Raw genomic sequence first — 19,021 nt, forward strand, 5'->3', positions numbered from 1 at the left:
AAAGTCCACTCAAATAGACTTACATATAAGACTTACTAAATTACTTACATAAAATTTTGGAATATTGGGTAGCCAGGGTGGCTCAGCGGTTTAGCACTGCCTTCAGTCCAGGGCCTGATCCTGGAGACCCAGGATGGAGTCCCATGTCGAGCTTCCTGCATGGAGCCTGCTTCTCCCTCTGCCTGTGTCTCTGCCTCTTTCTCTCTCTCTCTCTCTCTGTGTCTCTCATGAATAAATAAAATATTTTTTAAAAAATGCTTAAGTTCTTCCTTAAAAAAAAATATTGGAATATAGCTACGTTTATTCAGTGAAATGTAGTTGCAACCCTACAATGACAAATATCTATAAGTAGTCAGTTTTCATACCTAAAAAGGGCTATAACCTGTTGATCCAGGAAGAGTAAGGAGAAGTCCTTTGTTTCTTATGAAAAACTCATGAAGGATGTCTTCTTTACAGACATGGAATTAACTAATAGAAAATGGGGGTAAAAAGAAAAAAAATCCATGGAAATGTATTGACTCTAAAAAAGAAAGCAAATCAGATCTAACTCTCATTTCCCCACACTAAACATAATCATTTCCAAAGTGATACAATACAAAGATTATTGGTTTTATCTGTTTGTCCTAAAAGGATTATGAATTATCTCTTTAAAAAAAATGTCAACAAGAAATGACAGATGTTCTAATAAAATTTGGTAACAGGTAAAAAAAAAAAATGAAAGACTATGAAACCCAATAACTTGTGACTATTATTAAGTTTGTGTTAGTCTTTATTAAAACAAAAAGAATCAAAATTTCAGACAATGGATTACATGATATATACAAGAATATACAAAAGTAAAAGAAAAAAATACATGTATACTACACTAGCACAACAGAAATTGTTCTCTTTTTGGTTATTCTTTCCCAAATCCAAATGTTTACATCCAGGACGTCACAGAGGTAACTTCTTTTTGTACCTAAAGTAGAAATAAATCTATTTAATATTAGACCATAAAACAGGGTTCATCTGTGAAGTGCCTAACAATTCCAGTATATAAAAATTCTAACGTAAGATAGGTATGTATAGATATAGAATATATATGTGTGTGTGTGTGTGTGTGTGTGTGTGTATATATATATATATATATATATATATATATATCCATCCTCCAGAATCAATATAATAATATTACCATTCTTCAATTCCAATTCATTTTGTACTCTTGGGTTCATGTAAGCCAACTGCCCCCAAACACTCATCTGACTTAAACAGCATTCAGTGTTACAGACAGGACAGTCTCAAGAACTTGACCTATTCTAGTGCTAGGACTTAAACTCACATCTTCCTCTGGAAAGACTCTAGAGGGAATAATGTTCCTATCTGCTTGTAATTAAGAAGGGACATAGTCAAAATACAGGCTACTTACTCCTTCCTGTCCCCAAAAAACTGACTCTATGTTTAAGCATGTTGAAAAAAGAAAATTTAAAGAGACATTTATTAAGGCTGTTCATTTTTAAAGGGATTATAGTCACAAGGGTTTCCTTAATATTTTTGGCCCTAATTAAAATAAATGTCAGCATACCATCAAAAACATAAAGAATAAAACTGCTGCTTTTCAGTTACCTTATTGAGCTCTGGAAATAGTTCTTGTATCACAATGTCCAATAAAACATAAGTCAGCTAGAGCACCAAAAAAAAAATTTTTTTTAAGGCATTAGACAAAAGCCATAAAAATGATAAAAACAAAATTCAGGACTGTGGTTATTATCTCTAAATGAGTAGGCAGGGAACAGAACTCATATACACATGTCTTTATATGTGTACATTTTATTATTATGCTGCATAAATGTAAAAGACACAAGCAGGATACAAAATTTTAACTATATTAAGATCTCAACAAAATATGTACAGTATAGACTATATATGTGATATTAACTGTGGTTATTCTATGTAATCTGAGTAATGGAATTCTTAGTTTTCAAATTTTTACTTTATTTCATGAATTTTGTATATGTTCCAGGTTTTCTACAGTGAATCTATGCTTATTTTAAGTCAAAACAACTCATGTTATAGGGGCGCCTGGGTGGCTCAGTCTGTTAAGGATCTGCCTTCGGCTCAGGTCATGATCCCAGGATCATGTGTAGAGCTGTTCGAGCCTGTGTAGAGCTCCCTGCTGAGCAGGGAGCCTGCTTCTCCCTCTGCCACTCCTCCTGCTCTTGCTTTCTCTCTCATTCAAATAAACAGGTAAAATCTTTTTAAAAAACCAACTCATGTTGGTTTATATGTTGATTCTTTAGAACTCATGTTATAAAGGAAAAAAAAAAGTAACTCTTAACTATAGAGAACAAACTAATGGTTACCATAAGGGAGGTAGGTGGGGGGATGGGTGAAACAGGCGATGGAGATTAAAGAGTTCGCTTATCCTGATGAGCACTTAGTAATATACAGAATTGTTAAATCACTATATTGTACACTTAAAACTAATACAACATTATATGTTAACTATACTGGAATTAAATTAGAAAACTTAATTAAAAAATAAGGAATAAAGTAAAAAGCAAAAGAGTAACAGATAAAGCACACATTTTTTCTGTCTGAATATCCTAAGTACACTGCCTTGATTTAACATAGTGTCACTTCACAATTAATACTATACCAGACACCCTGGTGTGTGCTGTTCACAAAACCTAGCCGACATTAGTCAACCTGCTTTAATGAATTTTACCTGCTTATTGAGAACTGGCTGTTGTAAGCCATCAAATAGAAGTCTGATGCTTTCATACTTGGCTTCTTCACCAATGCACTTGACTATCAGATCTAAAGGAGAAAGCCAAATGTGAAACACTTCATATTATACAGTGCCTCATCATTAACTGGACCATAAAGAAAAATCTTCACCCTGTTTCCCAGGTATTACACAAAAACTATAAATCTACATATCTTAAACCAGTTTTCCTCCACAGAGCTCCAGGAAAAAAAGCTTCTATGAAGTTAAGAAACTCAGTATGATGTATCCTCCTTTTGGAGATTCATAATGCACAATGTATACTACAAGCTCTGTGGAACGTTGCAGTAAAGAAATCTACTTATACTATTAAGTGATAAAAGACAGTTGGAAAATAATACATATTGTGTTATCCCAGTCAGGTAAAACAAATCCTAAATTTATATGTATTCATTTGTACATATGTGTACAGAAATGCACAGAAAAATGTAAGGATTAACACCAAATTGACTGGGGAGAGGATGACTCCCAGTTTTTACTCTATATAGTTTCATAATGTTTTAATATCTTAATATCAGGAAAAAAAAGTTTAATTTTTAACACTACTTTTTCCTCAATGAATATAACCTCTTTAATTTATTTTTATACTTTTTACATAATTATTATTAACCATCTTATAGGACAAGCTTTTTGGGACTTTCTGAGAACACTAATTTAGAATCCAAAAAAATTCCAATTCACGTTTGACTGCACAGCTGTCATGTTATCACTTCTATTACCAGGCAGTCCTTACTAAAAATCTCTCAATGTTTTCCCTAAAACAGGAAAATATTCTTAATTAAACAAAGTACTCAAATATTTGTCCTTTCCTTACTCCCAATTATAATAAAACTCTTAATGATGTTCTTGAGAAGTTCTCACCTTATTTTTGCTTCTAGGAGATAAATCTAACCCAAGAAGCAAAGGCTAACTTCAATTATAATAAGCATAGTAGATCCTTGATATTTTTAAGATATGTGGCCCAATATGGATCTTTATGAATCCCCCAATTCATCAAGACTACACAGAATTTCCCAATTGCATGAAGCCTAATGGACAAAAATAAGTGATCCTTTCAGATCCTTCAGGAGTCCCTGAGTAAGAAATGAGGGGAAGAGGACAACAGAAAGACATGCTAAGTTTTTACTCACTACATTTTTCCTTCCCAGAGAAGTCTTGAAGTAGATGTGATTTAAATTTGTTCCTCAGCAAAATAACAAATTACTACATTCACTAGCTTTCCATGTTGTCCCTGAGTATCAAAACTAAGACTGTTAAAGCCATGAATGCTACGGATTGCTGTTACAAAAACAGGTTAAGAAGTTATTTCATCATTTACCTACAGAGGACTTAGCCCAAAGTAACTTTTATTTACTTTTATATTCAGACCAGGGATTTAACTTAACTGTCTTGACACAGAGCAGCAGGACTATCCTGAGACTAATTTTTCAATGATGAGAATTCTTTAAGGTACAGTCAGTCCAAAGGCCTCTTTCAATTCTTACTCTATATTTTCTTTCTGGACATTATTATCCACTACCTGTAACTTCCGTATCCTTAACCTGTACCATTTCATTTCTCAAATTTCTAAACCTAACTACTTACTAGACCTTTCCTCATGAGTAATGTGTAAGCAATTCACACTCAAAATATTCTAAACTAAATATCCTTTGCTTTGACCCTTTGACATTTTTTCCTTATATGTCCTACTCTATAAAAGATTACTACCATTCATTTACCTTGTGGCTCAAGCCTATCTCCACTACAGAAGAAGTGATCATTCTCTTCCTCTGAGATACTCTGTGATTTGCACATGCCTCCTATCACATATATGTTTTGTCTGTATAACTGTCTTCCTGCTATACTGAATTACTCAAGTACACTTTTTATATCCCTTGCACTTTGCATAGTGCCTGACATGTGGAAAGTGCTCAGTATATTTAGAATGAATGAATGAATGAATGTAGATCTTTTATTCATAAACACTAGTGCAGTTCTTCTCATCGTATAGTAAGCAGGAGGATTCGGACTGTCCCACAAACATATCACTTTGATCAGTCTTATTATAAGTTGTTGAAAGCATTGGCTATTGCAAAAGTAGAAAAAGCCTGTCTTAAGAGTTCATAGTGCTTATATTATAAAAACCAAATTTTATTTAACTAATACATTCAATTTTACTTGGTCTTTATGACTATTTCTAAAATGATAACTCAAAATAAAAATTAGCTTTAATAATTACTATACCTTGTGGGGTGCCTGGATGGCTCAGCTGGTTAGGGATCTAACTCTTGACTTCAGCTCAGATCATGATCTCAGGGTTGTGGGACTGAGTCCCACATCAGGCTCTGCACTTGGTGCAGAGTTTGCTTAAGATTCTCTCTCTCTTCCTCTGTCCCTCCCCCCACTCATACTTGCTCCCTCTCCAAATAAATAAATAAAACCTAAAAAAAAAAATTACTGTATATTGTGATCTCAAAGAAATGCTAATCTATATATTAAACTACTTAAAAATATTATACCTGGAATGTAATTCATCATTTCCTCAAAAGTCTGTTTTGCTCGTTTTTGCTTATCTTGGAGAGAGCGAGGTTCAGTGTTTTCACAGAATACAGCATCTGTAAAGAGACAAAAATATTTGCTGGAATTTTTACCAATTATACACAATATACTTCATAGTAGAAATACTAATAAACCAATGAAATTAAGATATAAAAGTACATAAAACATGACACATATGACAAAATACAAACCTCTGAGAAGTGTTATGAGTGAGACCAAGCGGTGTTCCTGAAACAGTTGTTCTAGTTTACAATGAAGATAGTAGTCAGTATACATTTCCAGGGTGTTTTTAAACAGGATTCGAGTTCCCATTAAGAGATGATGAAGCCAGTCAGGAACCTGGAAAACCACCCGTCCTGAGAAGGATTATATGGAATATTTTGTTAAGATAAACAGATATTTCAAACATTCTCCAGTATAAAAAAACACAAATGGTCAATATTTTATTTATAAACAACCAGTAACTTTAATATGTTCATGACCAATTATATCTAATTCTTATAAAAGAAGTATCTTCAATTTAAAAAGAAGTTACAATAGGATAACAGTGAAGAACATTAATTTGCATCACAGAAGAAATATGATACATGAATGAAAAAAAGGTTTTCACAGTAACCACATAGACCTTACCTACCTACATACATCAGGTAATCATAGACTCCTTCTACAGTCATCATCTCCATAAAATAATTCTGATTTTGCTTTCTTTCTGTATTCTCAGCACGGTTTGCATTATTCTTAAATAGATCACTGAAAAGCTAAAGTAAAAATTGAAATAGGAAAGAGATATTTAGCTTACACACCTGATGATAATAATTACTAAAGCTAAAGTGACACAGAGCACAGGCATTTAAACTTTTTCCAATCAAAACAGAATTATCAGATAGGTTAAGCTCTGTCTCTAAAGTTTCACATTTATGCTCAAAATGGATAAAAAATACATATTCCTCCCAAAACAGTACAAAAAAGTCTGCATTCATTTTAGACACAACAGAAAATTTGTTCTTCATGAAGAAACCCTTTGTTTTTTATACCAAAAGGAGCAAATGAACATGTAAAGATGTATAAATATATTAATGACAGTTAATTTTAAAACTAAAATGACTTAAAGATTATAATTCACAGTTATAGGGTGTGAACATTGAGCTTTAGCCAAAGTTTATTTGGACAGTAACAGTCATAGTCCAGAAATGCCTAATCAGTGTGAAAAAAACAAGATGTAGAAAATTACTTATAAAAAAAATTACTTATAGTAAAAATGATGAAATACAACTAAATCTCAGCCTTACCCTTAAGATATGCAAAAAAGTCTATTATTGATAATAATAATAAAATAGAACTTAAGGAACTAAAAAGTCTGAAAGAAAAATCAACAAAGCCAAAACATGAAAAGTACAAAATCTTTGACAAGATTGAGCAAAAGAAAAAAAAGAAAAAGACACAAACAACGCTAAAAATAAAAGGTGATATAACTACAGATGTCAAAAAGAACGACAACTTCAGGCCAAAAAAATTTCAAATTTAGATAAAATTAAAAATTTGTTGAGAAATATAACTTATCAGGGTGCCTAGGTGGCTCAGTTGGTTAAGCATCTGACTCTTAATTTTGGCTCAGGTCATGATCTCAGTGTTTGTTTTTTTTTAAAAGATTATTTATTTATTTATTCATGAGATACAGAGAGAGAGAGGGGGGCAGAGACACAAGCAGAGGGAGAAGCAGGCTCCATGCAGGGAACCCAATGTGGGACTTGATCCTGGGTCTTCGGGATCATGCCCTGGGCTGAAGGCAGACGCTAAACTACCGAGCCACCCAGGTGTCCCTGATCTCTGGGTTTTAAGCATCACATGTGATGATGTGAGCATCACATCACATCAGGCTCCATGCTGGGCATGGAACCTGCTTATGATTCTTTCTCTCTCCCTTTGCCCCTTCCCCCTTAAATATATATATATATAAAACCTATCAAAACTGACTCATGTTGGGGCACCTGAGTGGCTCAGTCAGTTGGGCATCCGACTCTTGGTTTCAGTTCAGGTCATGATCTTGGGGTCATGGGACCAAACCCTGCATCAGGCTCCATGCTTGGTGCAGTCTGCTTGTCTCAATGCAAAATCTGCTTGCTCTCCCTCTGCTCCTCCCCCAGCTCACACACACATGCCCTCTTTCTCTCAGATAAATAACTAAATCTTTGGGGGAAAAAAAATGACTCATGCAACAAATCTGAATACTATAATCATTAAAGAAATTCGGTTGATTTTTTAAAAAGCCTTCCTACAAACAAAACTCAAGGCTTAGATGACTTTAACAACCAGTTCTATCAATTATTTAAAGAACTAGTAATTCCAATTATAACTATCAGCAAGTAGAAAAAGGTTAATAGGGATCCCTGAGTGGCGCAGCGGTTTGGCGCCTGCCTTTGGCCCAGGGCGCGATCCTGGAGACCCGGGATCGAATCCCACATCAGGCTCCCGGTGCATGGAGCCTGCTTCTCCCTCTGCCTATGTCTCTGCGCCTCTCTCTCTCTCTGTGACTATCATAAATAAATAAAAAAAAAAAAAAAAAAAAAAAGAAAAAGGTTAATATAACTTTGATACCAAAACTTGACAAGGATAGATGAGACAGAAAAATTATAAGCCAAGTCCACCCATAAACATGAATGCAACCTTCTAAAAGATATCTATGAAAAAATCATTACACGATTTATTGGTGAAACAATGAAATCATGCTCTTTGTACGGCGAAACAAAATCATCATTTGCAGTTAAGAAGATGTGGTCTATGTATACAATGGAATATTACTCAGCCATTAGAAATGACAAATACCCACCATTTGCTTCAACGTGAATGGAACTGGAGGGTATTATGCTGAGTGAAGTAAGTCAATCGGAGAAGGACAAACATTATATGGTCTCATTCATTTGGGGAATATAAATAATAGCGAAAGGGAATATAAGGGAAGGGAGAAGAAATGTGTGGGAAATATCAGAAAGGGAGACAGAACATAAAGACTCCTAACTCTGGGAAACGAACTAGGGGTGGTGGAAGGGGAGGAGGGCGAGGGGTGGGGGTGAATGGGTGATGGGCACTTGAAGAGATGAGCACTGGGTGTTACCTGTATGTTGGCAAATTGAACACCAATAAAAAATAAATTTATTATAAAAAAAATCTCCCAAATACAGAAATGGTAGAAGTTTACAAATACAATTATCTAAAGAAACATTTACCCATTAAAGCAAAGATGCAAGCAACTATATAAAATCCCTCCTTACACTGTACAACTGATTTTCATATAAAGGAAATAAGTCCCATTCATTTCATTAACACATGATTCTCCCTATAATGGAAAAGTCTCAAGTAGGACAACTTCAAACTTCATAACTCTGAGGCAGTACCTTCTTGTTGTTTTCTGAAGTAGGGCTGAGAATGGTCAATTCCGGTTTACTTGGTTTAGGCTTTGGAGATTCACAAGAATTAATGAAATTCATGATGAAAGGTTCCAAATGCTGACCTTTCTGTTGTGATACAGAAATCATGGTATGCAAATTAAAAATCAAGATTATGATTTTTAATAATCATACAACCCATTAAAATTCACTGATATTTAATATACTTGTAACTATCATGTTACAGAATATACATAAATCAGTTATTCACCTCTTTCATTAGTTTTCCAGGAACAGACTTTATAATCTTCCCTGCAATTAAAAATAAAATATTAATTTTATGAAGGTATAATATATCTCATAATTGCTTACTGTATATTTTACTAAGTAATTTTAAACACTCAATAGCCAAGTAAAAAGGAAAGTGTAAAAAATATTTATAATTTACAATTTCACATTCAACAGAAATTTACAATAAACATGGTTTTCTTAATTATTTATAGATACAACACTTAGGATTTACTTAAAATGATTCAATGAGGTTGGAGGGGGGAAAGGAAGGGACTGAACAAGCCGTGTTGGTAACTGCTAAAATAGAGTAAGAGGTTTATTATACAAAATTCTCTTTCGTGTATATTTGAAATTTTCCACAAAAAATGTTTTCAAAAGATTTTAAACAATGATGACTATATAAAAATATCTAAAAATATGCAAAAGTTAGTCAAACAGTTTTAAGAATTGCTACATTTAAATTGGCTATTTGGAGGCACCTGGGTGGGTCAGGAAGTTAAGTTCCAACTCTGGACTTTCACTTAGGTTACGATCTTAGGGTTGTGAGATCAAGCCCCATGTCAGGCTCCACAATCAGTGTGGAGCCCATTTAAGATTCTCTCTCTCTCCCTCTCCCTCTGCCCCTCCCCATTGCTTGCACTCTTTCTCTAAAATTAAAAATAAAAAACACTGGTTATTCAAATAGCTTATATTCTGAGTTTTAGGTTAAATATACATAGTCTAATCTTGTTTGCCAAAATTTCTTGTATTTCTTTTATTTTAAAATATCTGGGACACCTGGGTGGCTCAGCGGTTGAGCGTCTGCCTTTGGTTCAGGGCATGATCCTGGGGTCCAGAATCAAGTCCCACATCAGGCTCCTCGCAGGGAGCCCACTCTCCCTGTCTCTGCCTCTCTCTCTCTTTCTCTCTCTCTTTCTGTCTCTCATGAATAAATAAAATCTTAAAAAAAAAAATCAAACATCTTAAAATTTTCTCAAACATTAAAAATGCCTGAAAAATCATCAAAATTGATAGATGCAACTTAAAATTTCTTATGGTTCAATTTAGAAAAAAGTAGACTTATGGTAATAGCAGGAGACATAATAACAACTTAAAATGGGAGACTGTTTTATAACATGAAAACCACCCAACCCTCTTCCCATCAGACTATTTCTCCTTTGCTATCCACATAAGCTACACCTCCCTCCTCAGAACTCTCCCAAGTGCCTGGAGCACCTGGGTGGCTCAGTCAGTTAAGCATCCAACTCTTGATTTTGGTTTGGGATGATGATCTCAAGGTCCTGGGATAGAGTCCTACATCAAGTTCCATACTCAGTGGGGAGTCTGCTTCAGGATTCTTCCTCTCCTCACCCCTCTTCTTATTCTCTCTCTCTCAAATAAATAAATAAATAAATAAATCTTAAAGAAAATAGAAGCATTCTCCAAGTTCCTTAAACTACAGAGTTTTATCCTGTTCTTTTTTGTCTCTTCTACATGCTTTTCTTGAGCCAATTTATTTGCTCAATCTGATTTAAAGTAACACTCAAATCTCTACTCCTTGCCTATCCCCTGGCCTCTCCTGCCTTACAAAAACTTCTTTATCTGGATTCTATAAACTCAACAAGTTCAGAACTACTCTTAATTTATTCCTTAATCTCAGCAAGTAACAGCATCCTCCCAATTGTTTAAATGGAACAAACAATTCTTTGATCATTTCTTCTCCATCAGTCAAACCTAGTCAGCAACCAAGTCTACCCAATTCTATCTCCTAAATATTGCATAGACCCAAATATAAAATGTCTTCACATTTTCCTCTGATAAGAAAACCTCCATACAAATACCAAGCATTCTGGCTCAACTAAATGTACTGAAGAGATACAGATGAAAGTCAAATGCCCACTTGCAATATTTAATTCATTTGTTTATCTCTATATGTACTTAAGATTATATTATATAAAATATATTCAAAATAGTATTTTACTTCCATTATTATTTTTAACAATTTTATTCAAACTTTTCCTGCTTATATTACTGTGGTCTATACTGAACTTTAACATAATAGAAATCATGCTGTATATACTCTTCTGTGTCTTGCTTCTTTCATTCAACATCATGCTTTTAAGATTATCAGTGTTAGTTGGCAATTGAAGAAAGAAAATTATCATATGGTTTCACTCATATGTGGAATATAAGAAATAGTGCAAGGAACCACAAGGAAAGGAGGGGGAATTGAATGGGGAAAAATCAGAGAGGAAGACAAATCATTAAAGATTCTTAAGTTTGGGCAACAAACTGAAGGTTGCTGGAGGGGAGGTGGGTGGAGGGATGGGGATAACTGGGTGATGGGCATGAAAGAGGACACATGATGTGATAAGCACTAGGGACACATGATGTGATAAGCACTAGGTATTATACTGTATATTGGCAAATTGAAATGAAATTTTAAAAATTAAATTAAAAAAAGATTATCAAAATTGTTGCAAATAGCTACATACTACAGGTATTCACTGCCACAGGTATTCATTTTATGAAACTACCATAATTTATGTTTACTCTACTGGTGATGAACATTTGTATTATTTCCAGTTTTGCCTATAAAAACAATGATGCTATGAACATTCTTTAATATATATAGAAGATTCTCTATGTATCTCAGAGAGGAACTGCTCATTCAGTTTCATACTAAACTGTGTTTCCTTTTTTTTAAACAAATATTTTATTTACTCATTCATGAGAGACATAGAGAGACAGAGGGAGAGACATAGGCAGAGGGAGAAAAAGGCTCCATGCAGGGAGCCCGATGCGGGACTCGATCCCGAGAATCTGGGATCATGCCCTGAGCCAAAGGCAGACGCTCAACCGCTGAGCCACCCAGGCGTCCCCTAAACTGTGTTTCCAATTTATGTTCCTACTAACAGTTTTCAAGAAGTCTGTTAGAATTTGACACATAGCTTCACTATATAAACTATTCCTCTATGTTAATCTGAAAATGCTGATTATGTTCAGTTTATCCTCATATATATGATTCTTTAAACTGACTTACCAAGATTTACATCTGGTAGTATTTTATCAAGAAACTGTGTTTCCCCACCATTGGGGGAGAGAAAGTCAGCCAGAAGTTGACTATTACTCAGTTCTGGATGCTGCAGAAGTTTCTTGAATGAAAAAAGAAAATGGGGAAAAAAAGCTTAAAAATCCAAAAGGATCATCAAAACTATATTAAAATGATAAGAACGAAAACAAAAAAATTTTTAATCCTCAAAAGCTATCTTACATTCAGAATAACAAAACCACATTTGTAGAAAGAATACTATTGCACAGCAGCTAAGAACTCAGCCTCTATGGTCAGTCATGAAAGGGTCTGAATTCTAGCTCTTCCATTTACCAGTGAGGAGTCCCTAGAAACTAAGTTCCTAAATTACAAGAGTTAGTTTCCTCATGCGTAAGAGGAAGATAATACTACTTACTTTACAGAGTTGTTATATGAAGCATTTAGCACAATATGATACACAGGAAGAAGATTAAATATTAGCTAATATTGTTTCTCCATTTCTCAACTATAAAACAAGTACTACAATATCATAAAATGTTCTTGATAATTCAAAGAAGTTGGCACAAAGGGTTTTGCAGAAAACTAAATGTGCAAATGTGAAATAATTTGGAAAATCTGTTGTCTGTTCTTGCAACACTATTTTCTTACAAGATAAACTGACTTTTTAAAGCCAAAATTAACCCAGTCTTACCTAATATTCTGTTTTGTAACTTGAAACAGTTTCAAAACTTTATGAGCAGAAATCTGTATAAAAATACCAGTAACTGCAACCTTTAGCTCCATATCACCAGAAAATACTCTTCTAGTATGTGGTACTCTCTTAAAAAGATTTAATTCATTCCAATAATGGGTTAATGGTACAAACAAAGGCAAAGGTTAATACTACTATATATTACATTCAAATATCCTTGCAGTAGTTAAGTTATTCATATTTCAATTTTCACACGACCAAAAAACTATGTAACAAGTATTTTCTGGGTTGAAGCACTCAATGGTTCAAATACAAGAAATAAAATATAAATATCCCTTTACGCTAATAAATATTTTTTAAAAGTACTTATTTTTGACAGGGAGGCATCCAAATTTAACTGAATTAACATTTAATAAAATCTACAAATCCCATGTCCAAAAAAAAGCGATGTAATAAAACAAAAAATGTATCTACTTTTTGGTCTTATGCACTTCATTAACGAAAGATGGTCATTAATTTTAGAGAAACCTAAATCAATTTTAGTTACGCATCTGATTTGATTTTGGCTAACTGAACTAACAATGGAAATAACATATCAATTACATTGTTTACATAACACTGTGCCCACACTGAAAAAAAGATTTCAATTGCAAGCAGTGAATGGTAGGAAATCAGGAGATCCCAAGAAATTGGAAAAACATCTACAAACTGCAAAAGAAAAAAAAACTAAGGAATAAAACAGGAGTTCACAAGTTCAGAAGTGCTAAACACAAAATCAAACAGGAAACAAGACAAAAGGGGCGCCTGGTTGGTTTAGTCAGTAGAGCATGCAACTCTTGATCTTGGAGTTTTAAGTTCAAGTCCCATGTTGTGGGTAGAGATTACTTAAAATAATAATAAAATTTTCTTAAAAAGACAAGAGTAACAAAAAAACTATCCAGTATTCTTAGAATGCATTTCATCTTTTTTTTTTTTTTTTAGAATGCATTTCATCTTATACGTTTTTCTTTCTTTAACTTTCCACACCAAAAGTTTTAAACTAAACCCAACATAAGATTTTTCTTCTTCTGAGAAAGTACCTGGTATTTCACTGGTTATCAATTTATTTTAAAGTATATTCTTTTTCTTTTGAGAGAGAGAGAGATAGTACATGAGGGGGGGGCAGTGGGAAAGAGAGAATATCAAGCAGGCTCTGTGCTGAGTGTGGAGCCCAATGCAGGGCTTGATCTCACAATCCTGAGATAATGACCTGAGCTGAAATCAAGAGTTGGATGCTTATGAGCCAACTAAACCACCCAGGTGCCCCTATAAAGTATACCCTTAACAATAATTCTCTTCCACATGAAAAAAATATCTTAAAAGAATTTTCGAAATTCACATTGACATATATCTGTAAAACAAAATGTATTTACACAAGAGAAAAAAAGACAAATTAGAGTATGCTATGATTAGCAATGTTTTAAATAAGATGGTACTATTTACCTGTAAATATTCCTGAAACTCTTCTCTCTTTGACTTTAAGAATTCATAATTTTTGGGGCCAATGATCCTCTTGGAAGGAAGCTGGGCATCAGGAAATGTGCCTGAAATATATATATGAAAGTTATTAGCATGTTCTGCTACTATTTTTTTAAAAGATTTTATTTATTTATTCATGAGAGACAGAGAGAGAGGCAGAGGCAGAGGCAGAGGGAGAAGCAGGCTCCATGCAGACAGCCCGATGTGGAACTCGATCTCAGGACCACAGGATCACGATCTGAGCCGAAGGCAGATGCTAAACCACTAAACCACCCAGGTGTCCATTCTGCTACTATTTTTAAAACCTAATTTATAACTTACTAAGGCAAATTCAGGTTTACAATGCTCCCATATAGAGATGTGGCATTAACTTTTAAATAATCTTGACAAGGGGCACGTAAGTGGCTCAGTCAGTTAAGTATCTGCCTTCGGCTCAGGTCATAATCCTGGGGTCCTGGGATTGAGGCCCCACACTGGGCTCCCTGCTCAGCTGGGAGCCTGCTTCTCCCTCTCCCTCTGCCACTCCCCCTGCTTGTGCTCTGTCAGGTAAATAAATAAAACCTCTTAAAAATAATTAATTAAATAATCTCAACAAAAATCCATGAGCTTCAAGTCAGAAGTCCAGACCAAAGAACCTGGGTCTATTGATACCCAAAATATCACCAACTCTTCATTGGCACAGATTTATTTAAGCCTTCTATACTAGTTTAAAAAAAAAAAAAAAAAGCTTCAAAAACTAATCATGAGATTATTTTGAAGTTGGTGGGATTCTATCAGCCAAAATCTTTAAAATACCTACTCTCTCATGAGAAAAAAAGGTAGCATTTTGCCAATACTATACAAGATTCAAAACAAAAATTAAAAACCCTGGATATGGGGCTTAGTTGGTTGAGCAACCAGCTTTTGGTTTCATCTCACGTCATGATCTCAGGGTGGTGAGATCAAGCCCTGTATAGGGCTCCCCACTAGGCATGAAGCCTGCTTAGGATTCCCTCTCCTTCTGTCCTTCCCCTCATTCTATCTCTGTCTCTCTTTCAAATAAACAAATAAATCTTTAAAAACAAACCACGGACATGCTTCCTCAAATAGGGCTGACTTTAGAAATTTAAATGCCAGGGATGCCTGGGTGGCTCAGTTGTTGAATGTCTGCCTTTGGCTCAGGTCATGATCCCGAGGCCCTGGGATCTCAAGTCCCACATCAGGCTCCCCACGGGGGGCCTGCTTCTCCTTCTTCCTAGCCTCTCTCTGTGTGTGTCTCATAAACAAATAAATAAAATCTTTTTAAAAAATTAAGAAAGAAATTTAAATGTCAAAAAGGAAAATACTGTTGGGAATCCAATCAATGTAGGATGATCTAGGATTTTACAGTATGGATTATATGTCTCTCATCTCTAAAATAAATCCAAAGAAAAAGTTCTCAGAGAAAGGAGGAGATAAGGATGGCATGGCATAAAACTGGCAGAGACAGAGAAAACCATTTAAAGACAAACACAAATTCAAAATATAAGCAAACAGTCTGGAGTGGGACTTTGTATTTTAAAGAAGAGTAAAAAAGGTTCTCGTCCTTCTCAATTCAGAACCAACCTGAATTTGGATCAAGGATACTCCATAAAGCTTCGATAAAATGAAGATTCATGGGTGCCTGGGTGGCTCAGTAGGTTAAGTATCTGACTCTTGACTTTGGCTCAGGTCATGATCTCAGGGTTGATCTCAGCCTGCTGAGATCTCAGGGTGAGATTGAGCTCCAAGGAGCCTGCTTAAGAATCTCTCTCTCTCCTTCTTCTGCCCCTCCTCGCCCTACTTGCTCGCTCATACTCGCTCCCACTCTCTCTCACAGATTAAAGATTCAGAATACACAAATCAGACTCATCAACCTACATACAAAATGACTGTAAATACTTTGTAACTATATTGCTGATATTAACTAAAATAAATGGATGATAAGAGAGACTGAAAGGTAAGGGGAAGAACTAAAAAAGAAGTGTTCCCCTCTTTTGCTTGATCTATCCTTAATAGAAATATTACACTACAGGTTTTGTTTCCATATCTAAGAACTAAATCAAAACATTTACCATGATGCAAAGCAAACATATTTATCAAGAAAGATGGTAAAAGAACAAAAGCAATCTGAAATGCTTGGTTTAAATTAAAATCTCTGCCACATCAGGATAAACCAAAATTAAACTGGAAAGAGAATCTTTTCTAAAATACAATTAAAGAATAGCTATCTTTTAAATATTAACATTATTTAAAAAGCAATAAATGTGCACTGTAAAAACTTTAAAAATATAAGCCAGAAATAAGATAAGAAACAGTATGTTCCTATTATGAATAGTAGTATACACAAATGTTACTGCTACATTTCCTTGGTATAATACTTAAAATAAAAAAATTAATCTAGTTCAACAGCTTCTTCAAAAAAGCTAATGCTAAAATGTAATGTTTTATACAAAAGCCACATACCATGAAATTCTGTTAGTTTTGATTCAAGTACATAGAACTCTAGATATCTTCTATAGACGGACCAATGTTCAGGCTCATGCCCAACTGTAAATTGGATGAATACACAATAAATACTAAATAATTGTATAAACTATTAGATACTATTCCAGTCTTAATAATTTATTATTTCTTAACATCACATCATTAACATATTTTATCCCATATTTTAATTTTAAAGAGATTGATGCATTTTACCTATTAAGTTATCTCAATAATACATTTTTCTACAACAAAATCATAGAGCTGATAGAAATTTCAAAAAATAATACAGTGATTATTTTTTAAATGTCAGAAATAAACAATGTATTTCATAAAAACTTAAAATCAATTAATTTTAGGTCCCTCAAAATTTACTAATTGTCCTAATCTAAGACAATACAGAACAGCAGTACCCAACAGAAATTTCTGCAATTTTGAAAATGTTTTATATAATCTGCACTAATACAGTAGCTATTAGCCACATATAGTTACTGATCATTTGAAATGTGGCTATTCTATGTAAGGAACTAAAATGCTAATCTAATTTAATTTTAATTGGTGCACGTGGCTAGTGGCTACCAAAACTGAATAGCACAAAGTAATATTTTACAGAATGAGTCAAGTCAGACAGCCTATTCCAATCCCAGTTCCCCCATTTACTAAGTGAACTTGAACAAATAACCTCATTGTGCCTTAAGTTGCTTAGAATAAAAATTGTACTCATTGCATAAAATAATACACCTAAATCACTTTTGTAGAATGCACAACACAGAAGAAGCTCCCCAAAAATGTTAACTGCTATGATATCTCATGTCATTCTAGCATAGATTTGGAAATGCAATGTACAAAGTCAACTAAGACCACAATAACCAAAAATATCACATTTAGAAAAAAACAACATGATACAGTCACAATCTATAGAGCAAACTGAAGTTTTTTTCTTCAACACTGGTCTTAAAGGATCTTCATCATCCCTAATTTTGGTTTTTTAAAGCTGAAAATTGCTAATTTGCTACATATGTAAAATCAAAGTAGTATTTAAATGATACACTTTATGAGATCCCTCATGGGTCATGGCTTCCTAAAAGCACATTATATTGACAGTAAAAGGCTGAGAAAAATAATCCTTAGAATACAAGTTTTAAGATTTTTTGGTTTAAACTTTATGGTTAAATTATTAAGGCAAATTTCTAAAAAATAAAGCACAAAAATGAATATGTGTCCAAAAGGCAAAAACAAGGTGTATTTCCAAATATTTAAAAGTATATCATACATAAACCTTTGAGAAGGAGATAAAAGTTACACATCAACATAAATTTACCTATAATGATAAGAATTCCCATCCTAAAAGTCAGAAGTTTAAAATAATTTCCTGAGAAACAAGAACAGTGTTGGAAGAGTCAGACTTTAAGTACTTAGAAGTAGCTGAAGCCAGAAACTATAGAGTATTTCTTTTCAATTCTTTTCAACACTTAAAATGCTAATCAGTAGAAATGGTAGACAAAAGATGCAAACAAAACTATGTTTGAAACTGAAATATGGGGCACCTGGGTGGCTCAGTCAGTTAAGCATCTGCCTTCAGGTCAGGTCATGATCCCAGGGTCCTGGGATTGAGTCCCATATGGCAAGCTCCCTGCTCAGCAGGGAGTCTGCTTCTCCCTCTCCCTTTTTGCCCCCCCCCACCCCCGTGCTCTCTCCACCCCCTCAAGTAAGTAAAATCTTAAAAGAAAAGAAAAGAAAAGAAAAGAAAAGAAACTAAAATCAGACCATAATATCAACAATGGTTTGTCTCTACACCTATTAGAATACTAGAATACTGAGCCAGAAAAGCAATTGGCAAGACTGAATGGCAACAACAGCACAATCAAGTAGCACTGACTCCGAACCAGACAGGGTAAGACCCTGCCTGGTATTTAGTTATAATAAGAAAAATTAGGGACACCTGGGTGGCTCAGCAGTTGAGGGGCTGCCTTCAGCTCAGGGCGTGATCCCAGAGTTCCAGAACTGAGCTCCGCAACAGGCTTCTTGCAGGAAGCCTGCTTCTCCCTCTGCCTATGTCTCTGCCTTTCTCTGTCTCTCATGAACAAATAGATTAAAAATAATAATAATAACAGGAAAAATCATAGATAACTACTCTGAGCATTCTTCCTTTCCCATTTCTACATTTTATTTCTTGAAATAGGATTAGCTTCTAAGAAAAATTTTAAAAACCTTTTATTTTTTGAAAAACAAATAAGGAAGTTATTAGCACTGACCTTCATGCTAACACTTAGTCACTCCTCTCTCAAAACCATTTCCTAACATGACCACTTTTTTTTCCT

The 19,021-nt window shown here is 34.3% G+C and overlaps 1 protein-coding gene across 7 annotated transcripts in view; it reads right to left on the bottom strand.

Annotated features, from left to right (window-relative positions):
- Positions 1-739: 739 nt before the first annotated feature.
- Positions 740-19,021, bottom strand: part of SNX14 (sorting nexin 14) — a 73,157-nt gene continuing 54,875 nt past the window's right edge. For all 7 annotated transcript variants that reach the window (XM_038554656.1, XM_038554655.1, XM_038554654.1 and 4 more), the window contains 11 exons: positions 16,683-16,766; positions 14,184-14,284; positions 12,002-12,113; positions 8,960-9,000; positions 8,698-8,817; positions 5,940-6,063; positions 5,497-5,661; positions 5,266-5,361; positions 2,708-2,799; positions 1,606-1,662; positions 740-958 (listed from right to left, as the gene is read on the bottom strand). In XM_038554656.1, coding sequence (XP_038410584.1) covers positions 920-958; positions 1,606-1,662; positions 2,708-2,799; positions 5,266-5,361; positions 5,497-5,661; positions 5,940-6,063; positions 8,698-8,817; positions 8,960-9,000; positions 12,002-12,113; positions 14,184-14,284; positions 16,683-16,766 — 1,031 coding nt within the window. In that variant the 3' untranslated portion in view covers positions 740-919. The remainder of the gene's footprint in view (positions 959-1,605; positions 1,663-2,707; positions 2,800-5,265; positions 5,362-5,496; positions 5,662-5,939; positions 6,064-8,697; positions 8,818-8,959; positions 9,001-12,001; positions 12,114-14,183; positions 14,285-16,682; positions 16,767-19,021) is intronic.

The sequence above is a fragment of the Canis lupus genome, chromosome 12 (genome assembly GCF_011100685.1).
Source record: "Canis lupus familiaris isolate Mischka breed German Shepherd chromosome 12, alternate assembly UU_Cfam_GSD_1.0, whole genome shotgun sequence".
NCBI lineage: Eukaryota > Metazoa > Chordata > Mammalia > Carnivora > Canidae > Canis > Canis lupus.